The sequence below is a fragment of the Notolabrus celidotus genome, chromosome 23, assembly GCF_009762535.1.
Source record: "Notolabrus celidotus isolate fNotCel1 chromosome 23, fNotCel1.pri, whole genome shotgun sequence".
Lineage (NCBI taxonomy): Eukaryota > Metazoa > Chordata > Actinopteri > Labriformes > Labridae > Notolabrus > Notolabrus celidotus.
The window spans coordinates 8,307,388-8,322,883 of NC_048294.1; the positions used below are offsets into that span (position 1 = coordinate 8,307,388).

General features: G+C 42.0%; 2 protein-coding genes across 9 annotated transcripts in view; both read right to left on the reverse strand.

The window, feature by feature from the left end:
- The window catches only part of LOC117807167, a 44,942-nt gene extending 36,461 nt beyond the window's left edge, over positions 1–8,481 (reverse strand). Inside the window, exons 1-3 of the mRNA XM_034676259.1 lie at positions 7,735–8,481; positions 5,835–5,924; positions 4,547–4,618 (exon numbers count right to left, since the gene is read on the reverse strand). The gene's annotated coding sequence lies outside the window, so the exon portion shown is untranslated. The remainder of the gene's footprint in view (positions 1–4,546; positions 4,619–5,834; positions 5,925–7,734) is intronic.
- Positions 8,482–8,584: 103 nt separating this feature from the next.
- Positions 8,585–15,496, reverse strand: part of poln (polymerase (DNA directed) nu) — a 93,965-nt gene continuing 87,053 nt past the window's right edge. For 4 of the 8 annotated variants that reach the window (XM_034676245.1, XM_034676251.1, XM_034676247.1 and 1 more), the window contains 5 exons: positions 11,453–11,563; positions 10,753–10,831; positions 10,334–10,401; positions 10,146–10,210; positions 8,585–9,505 (listed from right to left, as the gene is read on the reverse strand). In XM_034676245.1, the coding sequence (XP_034532136.1) occupies positions 9,407–9,505; positions 10,146–10,210; positions 10,334–10,401; positions 10,753–10,831; positions 11,453–11,563 (422 nt within the window). In that variant the 3' untranslated portion in view covers positions 8,585–9,406. Of the gene's footprint in view, positions 9,506–9,641; positions 9,690–10,145; positions 10,211–10,333; positions 10,402–10,752; positions 10,832–11,452; positions 11,564–15,496 lie in introns of all 8 variants that reach the window. The other 4 variants (XM_034676246.1, XM_034676248.1, XM_034676249.1 and 1 more) reach the window with 3 other exon arrangements.

Sequence of the window (15,496 nt, forward strand, 5' to 3'; positions counted from 1 at the left end):
ATCTTCTATTAAACCAGCTTGTGGAAAGGTTCCCAAACACTTGGAAGGTCATCAATGGGCATTTGGCAAATAACCCAAAAGAAAAAATATATCCCCATGCAGAACATATATAATCTTCCAAGCCCTAATGTCAAGTTTATGCAGATAAAGGATACACAGGCAGCAGGGTAGTGCCATTGTGATAGGTTAGACTTTGTGTCCTCAAACCAGTGTCAGAACAACACCACTAACTACCTGTTTTTTTACATCCAAATTTGTGTTGCACGGTTAACCACTCTGTATGATTTTTAAATTTAAAAGTATACATCCTGTACTTTATAGAAGAAGTGGACATAGCAGTGTTGATACAATTGGTTTGTGGAATTCCTTTTTGAAGCCTCAAGTTTCATCGCCATCTTGGTTTTTTTTGGCAACCAGAGGTGACCATAGAACAGGCTTTGCTACGTATCTATCCAGGTCAAGAGTTTGTGCAACATAGGTGGCCACGCCCCCAAATTTACCCCAGATTATTGTCAACTTTTACTCTGAATGGAACCATTATCTAGAGAATTGGAAATCTGAATCTTGTGAACTCCTTAGGAACTTGTTTTCCAAGGTGGTATGGGGTTATCAGAAGTTAGACTTATTATAGAAACCAGTAGATTAACCCCCTGCTTGGCTTTTGATAAAATGCAGGTTTAAGGCACCTCTGCATTGGATTTCACCAATTGGGCAATGTCCACTTCTTGTATACAGCCAGTGGTGCATACAAAATACCCACAATAAACAAAGTTAACCCTAGCTACATCAAGCCTTTGAAACCCTAATGTATGCCCGGTCCCATGGTACTTATATTCCCCCCTCCCTCCTTCTTAAGCCATGTGTTCAAGCCACATAGGAGGGAGATTTTGCTACTGATGAGTTCTTTGTCTTTTATTTGAACCTACACCAGATTTCTCTATGAAAAGCAGGACACAAAATGCACTGAAAGCATCAAAACAGTATTAAAAATCTAAATATAAAAACTGCACCAGATGTTTTGATCAGGCCGACATGAGGAGGATGCCTCACACTACTTTGATGCATCTGCTTTGAACTTGGTTGTTGCTTGAGAGTCAAAAGAGGACCAGACTGTACTTTGTGACGTTTCTGTAGCAACAGATACAACTGATGAAACAGAGCCTACAAAGTAAAGGTTGTTTCCAAATACAGAATCAGACTTTAGAGCAAACTAAAAAAAACATCTATAATATCTGACCCCACAGTTGGTGAACGTTGGTGTCAGTGGTGCTGAGGCTTTAGATTACTCACTAGAAGGCAAGGGAACAAATTTCGGAGTGTCATATAACTTATGTCAGTTATTGATGTTAGTGTGTTCAGGTCTTTACTGTATGATTCAAACCAGACTTAACAAGACCTGGGGGAGGTCTTAAGGTTCAGAGTGAGAGGTAGACTTTCCTGAGGTGGATTGTAAAATAAACTGTGCCCTGGCGCTTGTGGACGAATGTGAAATCTGTCAATTCTGAGCCATTTCTGCTGCTGCCAATCTCATTTTTTTTTGCCAGATGAAATTTCAAATACTCCTTCGTGCTTTTTTTGGGGGGAGAGGGGATCAGAACCAGTACTAGATCATATTCTGAACAATATCACTTAAACGCCTTTGTTAAGGCCTTATGCACTGGAATCAAACGCTGGAGGTCAAATATCACATGGACTGCATGGCTTTAGGTAGTTAAAGGGTGATTTTGAATTGTAAAGATGAAGTGCACTGACTATAATGCATTTATTTCGAGTCTGAGCGACGTCTGTTTTGTACTTCATGTGAATGCTATGCCCTGTGAACTCTCACCTCCCATTTAGAGCTATTGACGCATACTTCATTGTTAGAATGTAGAAATTAAACCATATGCAACTTCTACCAGAGTGTAAATGAAGTTACAAACCTTTCCTCTGAAAATGTTCTGCTGATGTACAATCCAACAAACAACTCTTCTTACATTTTTTGTGATTTGTTTGAGTGCGGGTGTGCTGTCCTATTGGTTGAGGTTTGAGAAAGTATGCTGCATAAAGGCCTCGGAAGATAGGGGAGGCTCTTTTAAGTTTAGAGTGCTTTACAACCCAAAAAGATCATCTGATGCCCAGGCTGAGGCTAGTGAAAGCCAAAGCTCCAACTTCAGCTGTTATTGAAAGTTTAACTTGGGATAACTTGGGGTTTAACAAGCCAAACGGTAAATATATCAGTATCTGTCATGATCAATACTTCACTCAGTTTATCTACTGGTGAAAAAGTGTTCAAAACCGCACAAATGTACAGATCCTGTGGGTATGTTCTGTTACTCTGACAGTGTGCGAACACTCACAGGCATGAATGTAAACTGCCAACATTTATGGTCTTAGAAAGGTTTCATGTTTTAAATCTTTCCTGGTTGCTTGTTTTACTTTGTGAATGAGAGAAACAAGGAGGAAAAAGGGTGTAAAGCAGCTGATGGTTCTTTCATTAAGTGACTAAACCACTACATTTAGATGTTAGACATTTTGTGTGATTGTAAATAGCCGTATCTCTACATGTTGTCGTTGTTTTATTTTACTGCAACCTGTCATCTTTGCTGGATTTAACCGACCCGATGGCGTTCATTTTTTGTCTCAGAAGATGGCTGTCGTCTGGAATGTTCCACCTAACGAGGAGGGCGAGGGGTGAGGGAGGAATGTGCCACATTGGCAGTTGAACGGGGGTGTTGGGGGGGGTGTGGTGGGAGGTCTGCAACCACAGAACGCCAAAGCATGGACTCCCTCTCTCTCTCTACCTCTAGCGAGGACTTTGCTCCGCTGTGGCGAATACAGAAGGACTCACTTTGGACTGAGGCCACAGGTGCCAAGAACACATAAGCACTTGTAGCACAACTGTGTCTTGTTTTGCTATTACGGTACAGATAGTTTTGATTTTTTACATTTCCTATGAAGAATATGGATTAAAGTTTCTCTTTCTCCTGTATTATGAATTGTATGTATCATGGGCATATATACAAGACATAATGTTAATTCGCACTATTACCCACGGCTATTTTTGGAGGTGAAAATTTGCCAAAGGTGACAGTAATTGCTGCATTTTTATTCCTTATGTGGCTATGTTTTATTTCAACACAATCCTGTTCTTACTTATTCGGCAAAAATCCTGCCCACGTGCCATCCAATCAAGCAATAAATACAAAAGAAAATAAACACAATACAACATACTATTAATGATGGTTTTACAAAATCTACATGAAATGCTGCATTGATGTTATATCCCTGAAACTGTACCTATTAGTGGCAGTGATGCCGTCACAGTGTCAGCATTGTAACGAGTTATATCCAAGCCTGAAGGGGTGTTTGATTGTAAAATGTTCAGTTTTTTTGTATTTTTCTTTACAAAGGAGGTGTCAAAGATGTGTTTTTTTAAAAACGTTGAAGTACACAGGCGTACCTCTGCATATTTGTACAGATGTCAATAGGAAGCAGGGGGAAAAAGACTCAAGTATGAGGGGAGTAATGGATGTTAAAGGTGAGCAGTTCAAGCAGACAGGGAAAAAAAAAGATGGTGTAGCCGCTCTCTGAGAGCACAATCTGCTGTTTAGTCTCTTAACTAAGCTTTTATCCAACTGCAAAGACTTCCAGTTAACTTGAACGACGGATACACACACACACAGCAACTCCACAACCACCAACCGCTCTCTGATCAAAACAAAGGAATCAATCCAAAAACACGCTGCAGCTGCCAGAATTGCAACTCTCAAACATTTTGACTTTTCTTACAAGTGAGATTCAAAGTCTTTCATTTGAATCTGTAAGTTAGTAACTGTAAAGTTGTAAAGTATATTTTACTGTAAATAGCATCTGGGGGTCATTTTTACTCCTTTTGTAACAGAAACTGTGGATTTAAAATATATAAAAGTATATTTTAAAGATATTTACAGCACTAATAAAGAGATTCTACAGTAATACAGGTGTCTTCATCTGTATTACCTCATGACAATCCCATACTGACTAAGAGCTGCTGCTTTCAGGGGCTACGGCGCACACCATCTTAGCCTTTGGTGTCTCTGCTCTGTCTGCACTGACACAGCCTTCCTCGTCCCGCCTGTCTGCTTGAACTTTCACGTCGTCAGAGAGAGCCTCGAACGTTCGCATCAGCCGCTCTGTTAGCACACACCAGAATGTATGTCCGTGGCTCTGGAGTGAGCTATCGAGCTGCCAACGCCAAAAGGAGGCTCTCTCTGCCCTGGAGGCCTGTCATGGCTGTTGTCTGTTGCTAGGAAACTGACCCCGCACAAAGCACAGCAGGGGAGTGATATGCAGACGCACTGTGGGGAGGCAGGCGGGTCAACCAGTCGGCCATGGTGGAGCGATAGAAGGGAGGATTGATGGATAAATAGATTAAAAGGGGGGGTTGGGGGTTAAATTGTAATTGCGGGTATTTGAGGACTTGTAGGGGAAGTGCTTTGGCTTCAAATTCCTACAGTGAGGAATTTGAGAAATGAGGCCCCTTGGTATGTAAAGTGGAGCCGTGAGAAAATAGTGCCAGACTTACTGAAAGAGAGAGAGTTTCTTGTTGAGTAAAAAGGTTGAGCTTGGTGTGATGATTCGGCAGATCTATTGATTCCTGCAGAGACAGAAGAAAAAGCATATCATAGTGTGGATGCTGTTGGTACAACCGCTGCCCGACCTCAGTGAGCCTGCAGTTTGTTTGTTAGCTCTCATTTCCTTTTCTGCTGTTCCTTTGGAAGCCTGCTGTATGACCACACTGGGATTATTATTATTATTATTATTGTGATTATTAACCCTTTCTTTTATACTGACAACAACTGGAACACTGTACAGATGTAAAGATGGCATTTCTCTGCATTATGACGATGACTGGAACATGGATGTACATATACTGTATCAATTAAAAATGATGATGCATTAAGCTTTTATATGGTGCAACGCTAAATAGTTTTTTTCTTCAGTCATCAATCAATCAATCTTTATTTTTATAGCGCCAAATCACAACTAGGGTTGCAAAGGGGTGGAAAATTTCTGGTAAATATCCATGGGAAGTTAAGCTGGGGAATTTAGGAAATATTCCAAATTGGAAACTTTCCATGAGAATTTATGGGAATAAAGGGTAATTTAATGTAAAGGTTTCATATCCAAGCATAAATATATTCGTTTTGTTTTAAGCAAACATCCATCCAAAATCTGTGCATGTGATTGAGGAATAGCATAGATATTCAACATCACTTGCATGAAATCTGGTTGTAGCCAACTTTCAATTTAGTAAATTCCTGGTTATTCCCATAAATTTGTCATCTTAATCCACTATGAGCTGAGCACTTTGCAGCCTTTAGCAAGTTACAGTGGCAAGGACGAACTTCCTTTAACAGGCAGAATCCTCCAACAGGACCAGACTCATGTTAGACAGACATCTGCTGAGACCGAGTTGGGGTTGGAAAGAGGGATAGAGGAGATGAAGAGAGAGAGAGAAGATAGTGATGAGACGGATAGTAGTAGATGTAGTAGCAGGCTGTCTACAGCAGTGACTCAGAGGAACCTACGAGACAAGGGAGCTCAGGGACTCCAGAAAGGTCTATGGTTAGTAACTTTAAAGGAACAGGAAGACTTAAAGTAAGTGATAGGCAGACAGAGGAGCGATAGGATCCCAGTGTGTCAGTTTCCCCAGCAGTCTAAGCCTATGGCAGTCTAAGCGTATAGCAGCACAACTCAGAGCTGGTCCAACCCTTTTCATAGAGATGAATGACACACACTGGGATATAAATATTCCACTCAAACTAAAATAAGTGTCATTTGTGAGGATATGAGCCACAAGGTCTACTTACACGTCTAACAGTCGCCATGGCAGCAAGGGGAAGCTCATGTTGTTGCTCTTGACAACAGGAGTCTTCAGAGGCACCCTCGGGCATGAGCTCCTGCGAAAGGCACAGGTTATTAAAGTGAAGATGTAACTCAGTTACATGGCTGTAGTAATAAATTATTGACATTTTTTTTGAGCAGCAGAAGAAGAACTGACACGTTGAGATAATCCTCTCCCTCCTACAAACTTCAATGGAGCCACCTGACACAGGAACAGGAAGCTAGCATGCAAAACAAAATGCATTTTCATTGTTATTATAGCAATATTAGAATCTGCAATAACCCATCAGTTAATTCTGAATAAATTTGCATAAAAAAAATGTTAAGTAGTCTACATTAAACAGAGGCTTGTGTATAATGGCTACACTTTTACCCCATTTAGATGCAGTCAGATGAAGCTAAAGCTAGCTAGATTAAAGCTCCTGTGGGGAGTTTCTAGCTGCTGATGAAATGGCCTGAAATGAATGTTGATGTCTTTTACTGCTCTACAAGAGCAAATAAGACTACTAGTGACAATATTGATGATATTATTGTATGTTATGTATTTATACTGAATCAGCTGTCGTGGGGTAGGTGTACGACCAAGTTGCAACCATAGACTGTATAAAATATGGACGTAGTATCCGTGACGTCACCCATCTGTTTCTGAAGCGCTGTTTTGAGGCCAATCGTCGGCAGGAGCCATAGTGCTGCTGTCGAGCGATTGTGACGTAAAGAGGCGGGCTTTGAGCCTCCTAGCCAACAGCTACAGTGTTCCAGCCTGTCAATCAAGTCAGCTATGCCTCTCATTGGAAGACTCGTAGTTTCAATATCTTCGAAATTGCCGCTTTGGAAAATAATTCACCCCCCTACAGTGTGTGCCGATTGAGAAATGAGCTATCCAGACTACACTCGTTTTTTGTACCAGGCTGTAAACATGTTTATTTCTGCTGTAAAGATCGGCTTTTTTTTAATTGGTGTGTATGTGGTTTCCGGTACTTCCGGAGCCAGCCTCAACCAGATCATCAATGAACTGCAGTTTTTAGCACTTCCGCATTGGACACATACTTTTAGACCGGAGGTTGCCGCTTGGTTACAACACCCCGTAAAAAATATGTCAAACTATGTCAAACAACGTGTGACACATTTTACTGTTAAAAGACACTAGAAGTAAGAGTTCTTGTTAAAAACAATACTTACACTTGTACAAGACAAGATTAGCAGAGATGATATGAATTGCTTCGTCCACAGGGGGCGCCAAAATCAACACAAATCGATAGTTCCCCTCAGGAGCTTTACAATTCTACAATTTCATTTAGCAGACGCTTTTGTCCAAAGCGACATACAACACAAGCAACAATTTAGACTGGAGGGAAAAACCTTAGTAAGTGCGACAAAGTGCATCAAGTTGATTGGCCACAGGTTCTGTCATTTAGTGCCAGACGAAGAACCTTTAAAGGTACAGTGTGCAGAAATGGGAGTATTCAGCGATAACTTGTAGTCAGATTGTAGACTGATACGCTCCCTTGCTCACCCCTCCTGCTGGCGAAGTGATGGGGGCTTTTGAGGACAAGAAGGGGCTTTGATGCACGATAAGTATGATCCTCTGTTTGTCAAGTTTTAACCATCAAAAACGTCCAACAGTACGAAATCACTCTCTCTCTCTATTTGACTATCAACGCCGTTCTTCTACTTACTTAATACAAAAACGCGTATGTTACAGCTGCAAATTTCACAAAGGTGTGAATTCAAGCTTAAATGCATTCTTGATTATTTGTCAAACTTCATAACTTTATAGAAAATGTTGAACAGTGCACACAAATTATTTGTTTGCATCCTTCCCAAAGAAAACATCGAACTAGTTATTTATTTCACCTTCATACCTACCCTGAAAAACTCCTCCAAAAGTGCCCTCTAGAATCTGCACATACCAGTCTCACGCTCCCCGTTCAAAAGGGGGGTGGGTTGGGTGGATTGGCGTGGGGGGTGGTGTGGGGGGGGTTGCTGTGCACTCCTAAACCACAGAACAATGAAAGAATAGAGGAAGAGATTTCCATAACACTGTCCATTGCTCTGGCTCTGAAACGTTTGTACCGACCCAGTGAGAAAAGCCGCCCTCACATGAGCTCACAGCCCCGTCAGCGGGTTCAACAAGCAACGTGAAGAGCTGCTGAATAAAGAAAGAGGAGGATATGAAGACATGACAAGACAGAACTGTTGGGCTGCGTATTCCACATGCCGCCTCACAAGTGACAACTCCTGTAATTAGCAGGCAACAGGAGGTGACATTTCTAAGAGGTAACGAGGGGTTGTGCTTTGTGTGAAATGTCACTGCTCAGCCCTGAAGGGTCTTAATTTGAGGATATGATCAAAGGAGGCACAAGGAGTCTCAAACATGGCTGCCAGAGATGAGGAAACTCGGTCAGTGTGCCTGGAAGCCGGTGACTGATTTTCAAGTGTGTGTGTGTGTGTGTAAGCATTCATGGAATGTGTGTGTGTGTGTGTGAGTGAGCGAGAAGCATGAGCAAGACAAAAGAGTGTGAGAGTGAGCTTGAGCCAAGTGAGGGGAAAAAGATGAGCTGAAGAGAGTGAGGGGATGCGTCTTCACGTTAGATCATGTGCTCTGAATCAGCTGGAAACACAAAAGATAAGAGGTAGAAATTATTTGAGAGCGTGACTCTGAAACATCATGGCTTCATGTTTTTAAAACAGAAGAATATCTACCGCTTACAGCTGCTCTTTTTAAAACTCTTTATTTCTTTCACCCACATTTCTCTCTTTAAATGGAATTTGAACATTTAATTTAAATTGAGGTTATTTCATGCAGAACATCAGCGTAAAAATGCTCTCAAATGTAACATGCAAGCTTGAAAATTAACTCAGGATTAGTGTGAAGTGAACCATGAAAACACTGCCTGTGAAAATGAAACAGATAGGAGAGGTCATTGGGATTTTCTGAGTGGGAACCTGCAACAGCTCGCAGAATTATTGCAAGCTCATTTGGCAAAAAGAAGCATGAAAATAACAAAACTAGACATTTTGAGATAAAATAACACCACATATTTCATGCATATGGATATATCCGTCTTAAAAATGCAGTAACATCCACTTTAACATCCAGCACTCTCTGAAATGCATACTTTCATCTTGGCAACAAGGCAGAGAGAACAGCCTTAACAAGAGAGTGTGAAAACTGAGCAGGGGAGGAGGACAGGGGAGCTTTTTTTTTTTGCAGGATGGAGAGAGAGGGAGAGAGAGAGAGAGAGAGAGAGAGAGAGAGAGAGAGAGAGAGAGAGAGAGAAATAACTGGTGCGATCCAGTCTGTGGCTCCTGGAAAGAGCTGCAGCTGCCTGGTTTCCATAGCAATGTGGATGCAGGACGAGCGATGGGAGAGGGAGAGATAGGCCGAGAGACGGTGTGATGAGAGAAGTGGAACAACAAAAGATGAGAACATACTGACAGAGCAGAGCGAACGCCAGGAGCAGGAAAGAGAGAGTGGATGATCCAACACATGGGGAGGATAAAGGGAGAAAAATGAAGGATGGGGAGGAGGGAGGAGTCAGGGAAGAGGAGGGGGGACTAGACATGTTGGAGGGATGTTCAGCTCAGACATGGATCCCCAAGACTTGCCACTGGAGACCGCCACCTTCAGGGGGACCTGGGGGAACACAGACAGAAGAAAGAGGAAGTTAGAATGAGAGCAGACAGGTGTAGATCAGAGACGATGTAAAAGATGGACGACATGACCGCTCCTAAAAACTGAGGCAAAATCATTTTGAGCTTCCTTGTGATACCTATTTAGCTCCGCCTCCTCCATATTAACAGATGAGACATGGATCAAACTTTAAAATCAAGCACAAGATGTCAGCTCTTGTCATGGGGGGGATTTTGGTTTCACTTTTGTAGAATGTAAGGAGGCCAAGAGACATTGTCAATGGTTTAGACCGGGGGTTCCCAAACTTTTCAGTCCATGACCCCCAAAATATCGATGCCAGAGACTGGTGACCCCCCACTGTATCTTGAGGTGGTCAAGCATCGTTTATAGCCCCACTTTGGTAAACCACTGGTTTAGACTACACCAACAGTAACCTATGTTGGTTCTTACACGCAACCAAAAGGAATGGGAGCCATTATTTTGTGATTTCCAATGTCAAATTAGTAAGTAGTTCACTGAGGCACATGGGAAATTGAGGGTTACAAAAGCAACACTGAAGAATTACAATTAGACTGTGTCCATCTTTTTGTAGACCACGGTCAGGATCTCTTTTTCATGGTCCTATTACATCTATGATACTCGCCTTAAGATGGACTCCAAGGTGATCTATGTGCTGAAGAGACTCCATGGTGCTCCTCACCATAGCTGCTTAGAGGAAGAGGAATGAGTGGAATATAAAAGACTGCAGCAATTCTCTAACTGGAGGGAACTCTCTTACATATAATGGGAGTAGAATGTAAAATATTTCAAGGGTAGAAGCAGTAAACTCACCTGCAAACTCCTCCAGCTGTGAGTCCACAACCTCAAACAGAAGCTCATCGTGGAGCTGAGCAAGCAGCCTTCAAATACAAACACATTCAGAGACACAAAAACACACACCGCCATGAGAGCTCCGATCAAGTCCTCTCTGTACGATAAATCCTGCTCTCCAGACAAACCAACCTAATGCTAGTTTCTTTTAGCTACTTTGAGAAACTCATCAACTCTATCAAGTTTGTAGTGAGTGTTTGGGTGTTTGGATTCAACGTTATAGAATTTGGCTGTGATTTTACCTGTGTACATATTCAGAGTGCAAGACGCTCAAAAGAGTCTGCTTGTATGTTGTTGTTTTGAACTATATGACAAAAGTGTGACTCGGGAATAATGGCTTGTCATATTAACATCTTAAATCAATGGTGCCATATTTGTACCTGGCGGAGAGCGAGCTGGAGGAGGAGACCAGGTTGAAAATTCGGATCATCGCCATCTTACAGAGATCAGCGGCTGAACCTGTCCACACAAAAAAGTATGATTACTCACAGCTGTTTGACCTAAAGTAGAGTGCGTAGTGTTAGCCCTGGAGTTGTGAGCAAGCTAGTTTAAAAATGTCATACTTTTCAAGACCTCTAAGAAAATATTTTTACATCATATTTGACATCAGAGTTCAAATAGATACAACTTTACAATCCAAAGAGATAGTTTCTGGTTAAAATAGTTGAAAAGACAACATTTGCTGTTGTGGCGGTACTTTTGGAATGGACCAGCTGTCATAGTTGTAAGTCTGCCTAACCACACAGAAAGCTGAGTTAAGCCTAACTAGGTTTCTCTATCAGTAAACGTATTCAGACTGGTTAAACATGAGGCTATTTGTGATGCTGTGTATACTTGAGTGCAAAGAAAAAAGTCAAGGGCACTGAAACTATTCCGTGCTGGAAACTCTGCTTACTTCTTTCAGACTCCATATCACTACACACTTTGCCATACTGCAAAAGAACCCTGATATTATCAGTTGTTGACTTAACTTAGAATCAGCCAATTTCTGCACTCAAAAATGATCAGAAGTAAAATAATACTTTTCTTGTCACACAGTCAGTGAGCACGCTGTCACTACATGTCAGTCAGCCTTCCTACCTTGGACCACAAAGTTGACAGCCTGCCGCTCAGCCTGCATGCGGATGCCCCAGTCAGGGGAGTTTATATTCGGGAGAGTGCGTCGACGACCCATAATGGAGAGAACATAACCTAAACAAATGAAAAAACAACATTATTCTGAGCAGGTTTTTCCCTAGATGGAGGATAAAGTGTATTGTATTGTATGGTTTTGTAATGTATCGCACATAAAGATGTGTATAAAATAGTTCCCACTTTAGCATAAAAGTCAAAAAAGAAGATGCTAGACCAAAGCCAAGAGGATTACGATAGGGTAGGGTATGCTATGATATGATACGATACGATAGGGTAGGGATGGGTAGTGTATGGTACCATAGGAGGTGATACGATAGGGTAGGGTATGATATGATACGATACGATAGGGTAGGGATGGGTAGTGTATGATATGATACGATAAGATACGATATGATAGGCTAGGGTATGATATGATACGATAGGGTAGGGATGGGTAGTGTAGGATATGATAGGGTAGGGTAGGGATGGATAGTGTATGATATGATACGATAAGATACGATATGATAGGGTAGGGTAAGCTAGGGTATGATATGATACGATACGATAGGGTAGGGATGGATAGTGTATGATATGATACGATAAGATATGATATGATAGGGTACGGTAAGCTAGGGTATGATATGATACGATATGATAGGGTAGGGATGGCTAGGGTATGATATGATACGATAGGGTAAGGTATGATATACGATACGAAAGGGTAGGGATGGGTAGTGTATGATACCATAAGAGATGATATGATAGGGTAGGCTATGATATGATACGGTACGATAGGATAGGGATGGGTAGTGTAAGATATGGTAGGGTAGGGATGGTTAGTGTATGATATGATACGATAAGATACGATATGAAAGGGTAGGGTATGATAGGATACGATACGATAGGGTAGGGATGGGTAGTGTAGGATATGGTAGGGTATGGTAGGGATGGTTAGTGTATGATATGATACGATAAGATACAATATGATAGGGTAGGGTATGATAGGATACGATAGGGTAGGGTAGGGATGGGTAGTGTATGATATGATATAAGATACGATATGATAGGGTAGGGTATGATAGGATACGATATGATAGGGTAGGGATGGGTAGTGTATGATATGATATGATATGATACGACAAGATACGATATGATATGATAGGGTAGGGTAGGGTAGGGTATGATATGATATGATATGATATGATATGATATGATAGGGTAGGGTAGGGTAGGGTAGGGTATGATATGATATGATAGGGTAGGGTATGATATGATAGGGAAGGGATGGGTAGTGTATGGTATGATATGATACGATAAGGTAGGGTAGGGTATGATATGATACGACACAATATGTTACGATTGGATACATCACCCTACACTTTATTGTTCTCTGGGTTGGAAATTGTCTTTACTAATAAAGATTGATTGATGATTGATGATTGATTTGCTGCACAAATGTAGTTACCGCTAATGTTGTTTGTATAACTAAAAAATCAAAACAAAAACATTGAACACAATGATCAACAGTCAAATTCTTTGTCCAGGCAACCAACAGTCATTGAAAGAAACAAGAATGTGCAGTGACGTGATTGACCACTGAACAAAAAACACACATCATCAAATGTAGGTATGCACCACAAAAACACGCACAAATACACACACAAACACGGTGACACATAGTGAACCAGTACATTCCACAAGCCGGACAATGGAGCGGGCTTTGGAGCCAAATCCCTGCAGTATCCCTGACTGTGAGGAAAACCAAGCAGTGGCATGACACCTGACTGACCCGCTTCACACACACAATCATGCACACAAGTGTAAATGCATAGGAAATGAGCGCACAATAGATGAAAAACAACACAAAAACAGTCTGCCACTGACCTATGACACATCTGTGTGACCTTTGCACGAGGAATGTGACCTTTGTACTGAGGCCCGATGACAGGACGGCCGGTTTACTTTGTGTCAAACAAATGCTGTTACTGTCTATGGAGAGGTATGAACTTGAACCAGACTGGAATGTGTGTTTTTAACCCAGTTGGTTTGTCGTAAACACTGTGTGGTACAAGTCAATGCTTTTAAGTCCAGGCTGTGTTCACAATTGGGTTGCAGAGAAAGTGGTCATACTTTTACTACATGGTTGAACTGTAGAGATGGTATAAAGTTTCACAAAAGGGTAAGAGAAAAAAGTTCATCTTGTGTAATCGGGGAGTAGAGGGAGGAGAGCATACAGTCTAACTCTGACACAGTCTTCTCTCATTGGCTCTGCCTTCCTTGTCTTCCTTCTTACATCTATAAGCTCTCTTTTTTTCCTCTTTCATCTATCCTTCCTTCATGATAATCAGGGATATGGGGGAGGTAGGGTGTACAGCCTAATTGGTAGGGCGTGAGCTCTTGCATGAACAGTCTTCTCCTTCCGGCTCTGCCTTCCTTGTCTTCTTCCAAACATGTCTTTACAGACTCCTCTCTTTAGGCCCCTCTATCCTCTCTTCCTTCATACTAATAGGGGAGTTGGGGGAGGAAGAGAGTACAGCCTCACCAGGAGGGGTAAGCACAAGCCACAAACAGTCTTCTCACACTGGCTCTTCCTACCTCATCTTCCTTCTTACATCTGTTTTACAGACCACTTTTTCTTCTCTCATCTCTCCTCTCTTCCTTCATGTTAATCTGGGAATAGGGGGAGGTAGAGCATCCAGTCTCACTTTGAAGGGTGAGCTCTGGCCCAAACAGGCCTTTCATACTGGCTCTGCCATTCTTGTCTTCTTTGCAACATCTCTATAAAGACTCCTCGATATTTTCCCCTCTCTTCTTTTACTTCATGTTAATCAGGGAGTAGGGGGAGGTAGAGCATACAGCCTACCCCAGTGGGTTGAGCAATAGCCCCAACAGACTTGTGATATCGGCTCTTCCTTCCTCACCTTCCTTCTAACATGTCTTTTACAGACTACTTCTTCTTTTCTCATCTCTCCTTCCTTCCCTCATGTTAATCAGTGAGTAGGAGAAGGTAGAGCATACAGCCTAACCTGGCGGGGTGAGCACTAGCCCAAACAGACTTGTCGTATTGGCTCTACCTTCCTCATCTTCAAATATCTCTCTTTACAGGCTTTTTTCTTCTTCTCTCATCCTTCCTTCCTTCCTTCCTTCCTTCATTCATGATATTCAGGGAGTAGGAGGAGGTAGGGCATACAGCCTAATCTGGCGGGATGAGCACTAGCCCCATCAGACATGTGATATTGGCTCTGCCTTCCTCATCTTCCAACATCCCTCTTTACAGACTTATTTTTCTTCTCTCATCTCTCATTCCCTCCGTCCTTCCTTCCCTCCATCCTTCCTTCCCTCCCTCCTTCCTTCCTTCCTTCCTTCCTCCTTCTCTTTCTTCTCTTTTTGCTGTGTTTGTTCGGTGTTCGACAAGATCAAATAACAAATGAAAAGTACTCAGATTTCAGACTTGCAGATAGGATTCGATTAAGTATTTCAGCACCGAAGTTATCACTCTTATAAATGTCTGGGCTTAATTAGGAATCTCAAAACGTTGTTGAGGTGACATTTCAGAGACCAAATCTTAATGTGTGTCATCATCCTTGCATATAAAGTGTTTGACTTGAAGCTGCACTCATCACTGAGCTCTGCTGCCATTTGTGCTGACAAGAGCTATTATCCATGGCAGAGCATAAGAGGCTGAAGAGACAGCTAAACAGCAAATCCCCTTTTTATTAATGACAGGCCTGTTCCAGCTCTTCTGTCGGCAGGAGTCTGCATCAGAAAAAGTCAAACCGTTACCACGAGTGTCCCCGAACGATCTGACAGGCCATCAGAGCGAGGTCGTGTTTATGTGTGAGTGTTAGCACAGCAGGTTGGTCACATATCGATGCATGTCCAAGCTTCCGTGTGCTTGTTACGGCCTTCAGAAGTCTTGGCAAGGTTTTCATGAATGTGAGTCCCGCTGTTGTTTCCCTCAAAGAGAGAAAAATCCTTCTTTTCTTTTCATCTGCAGCAGTCTTTACAAGT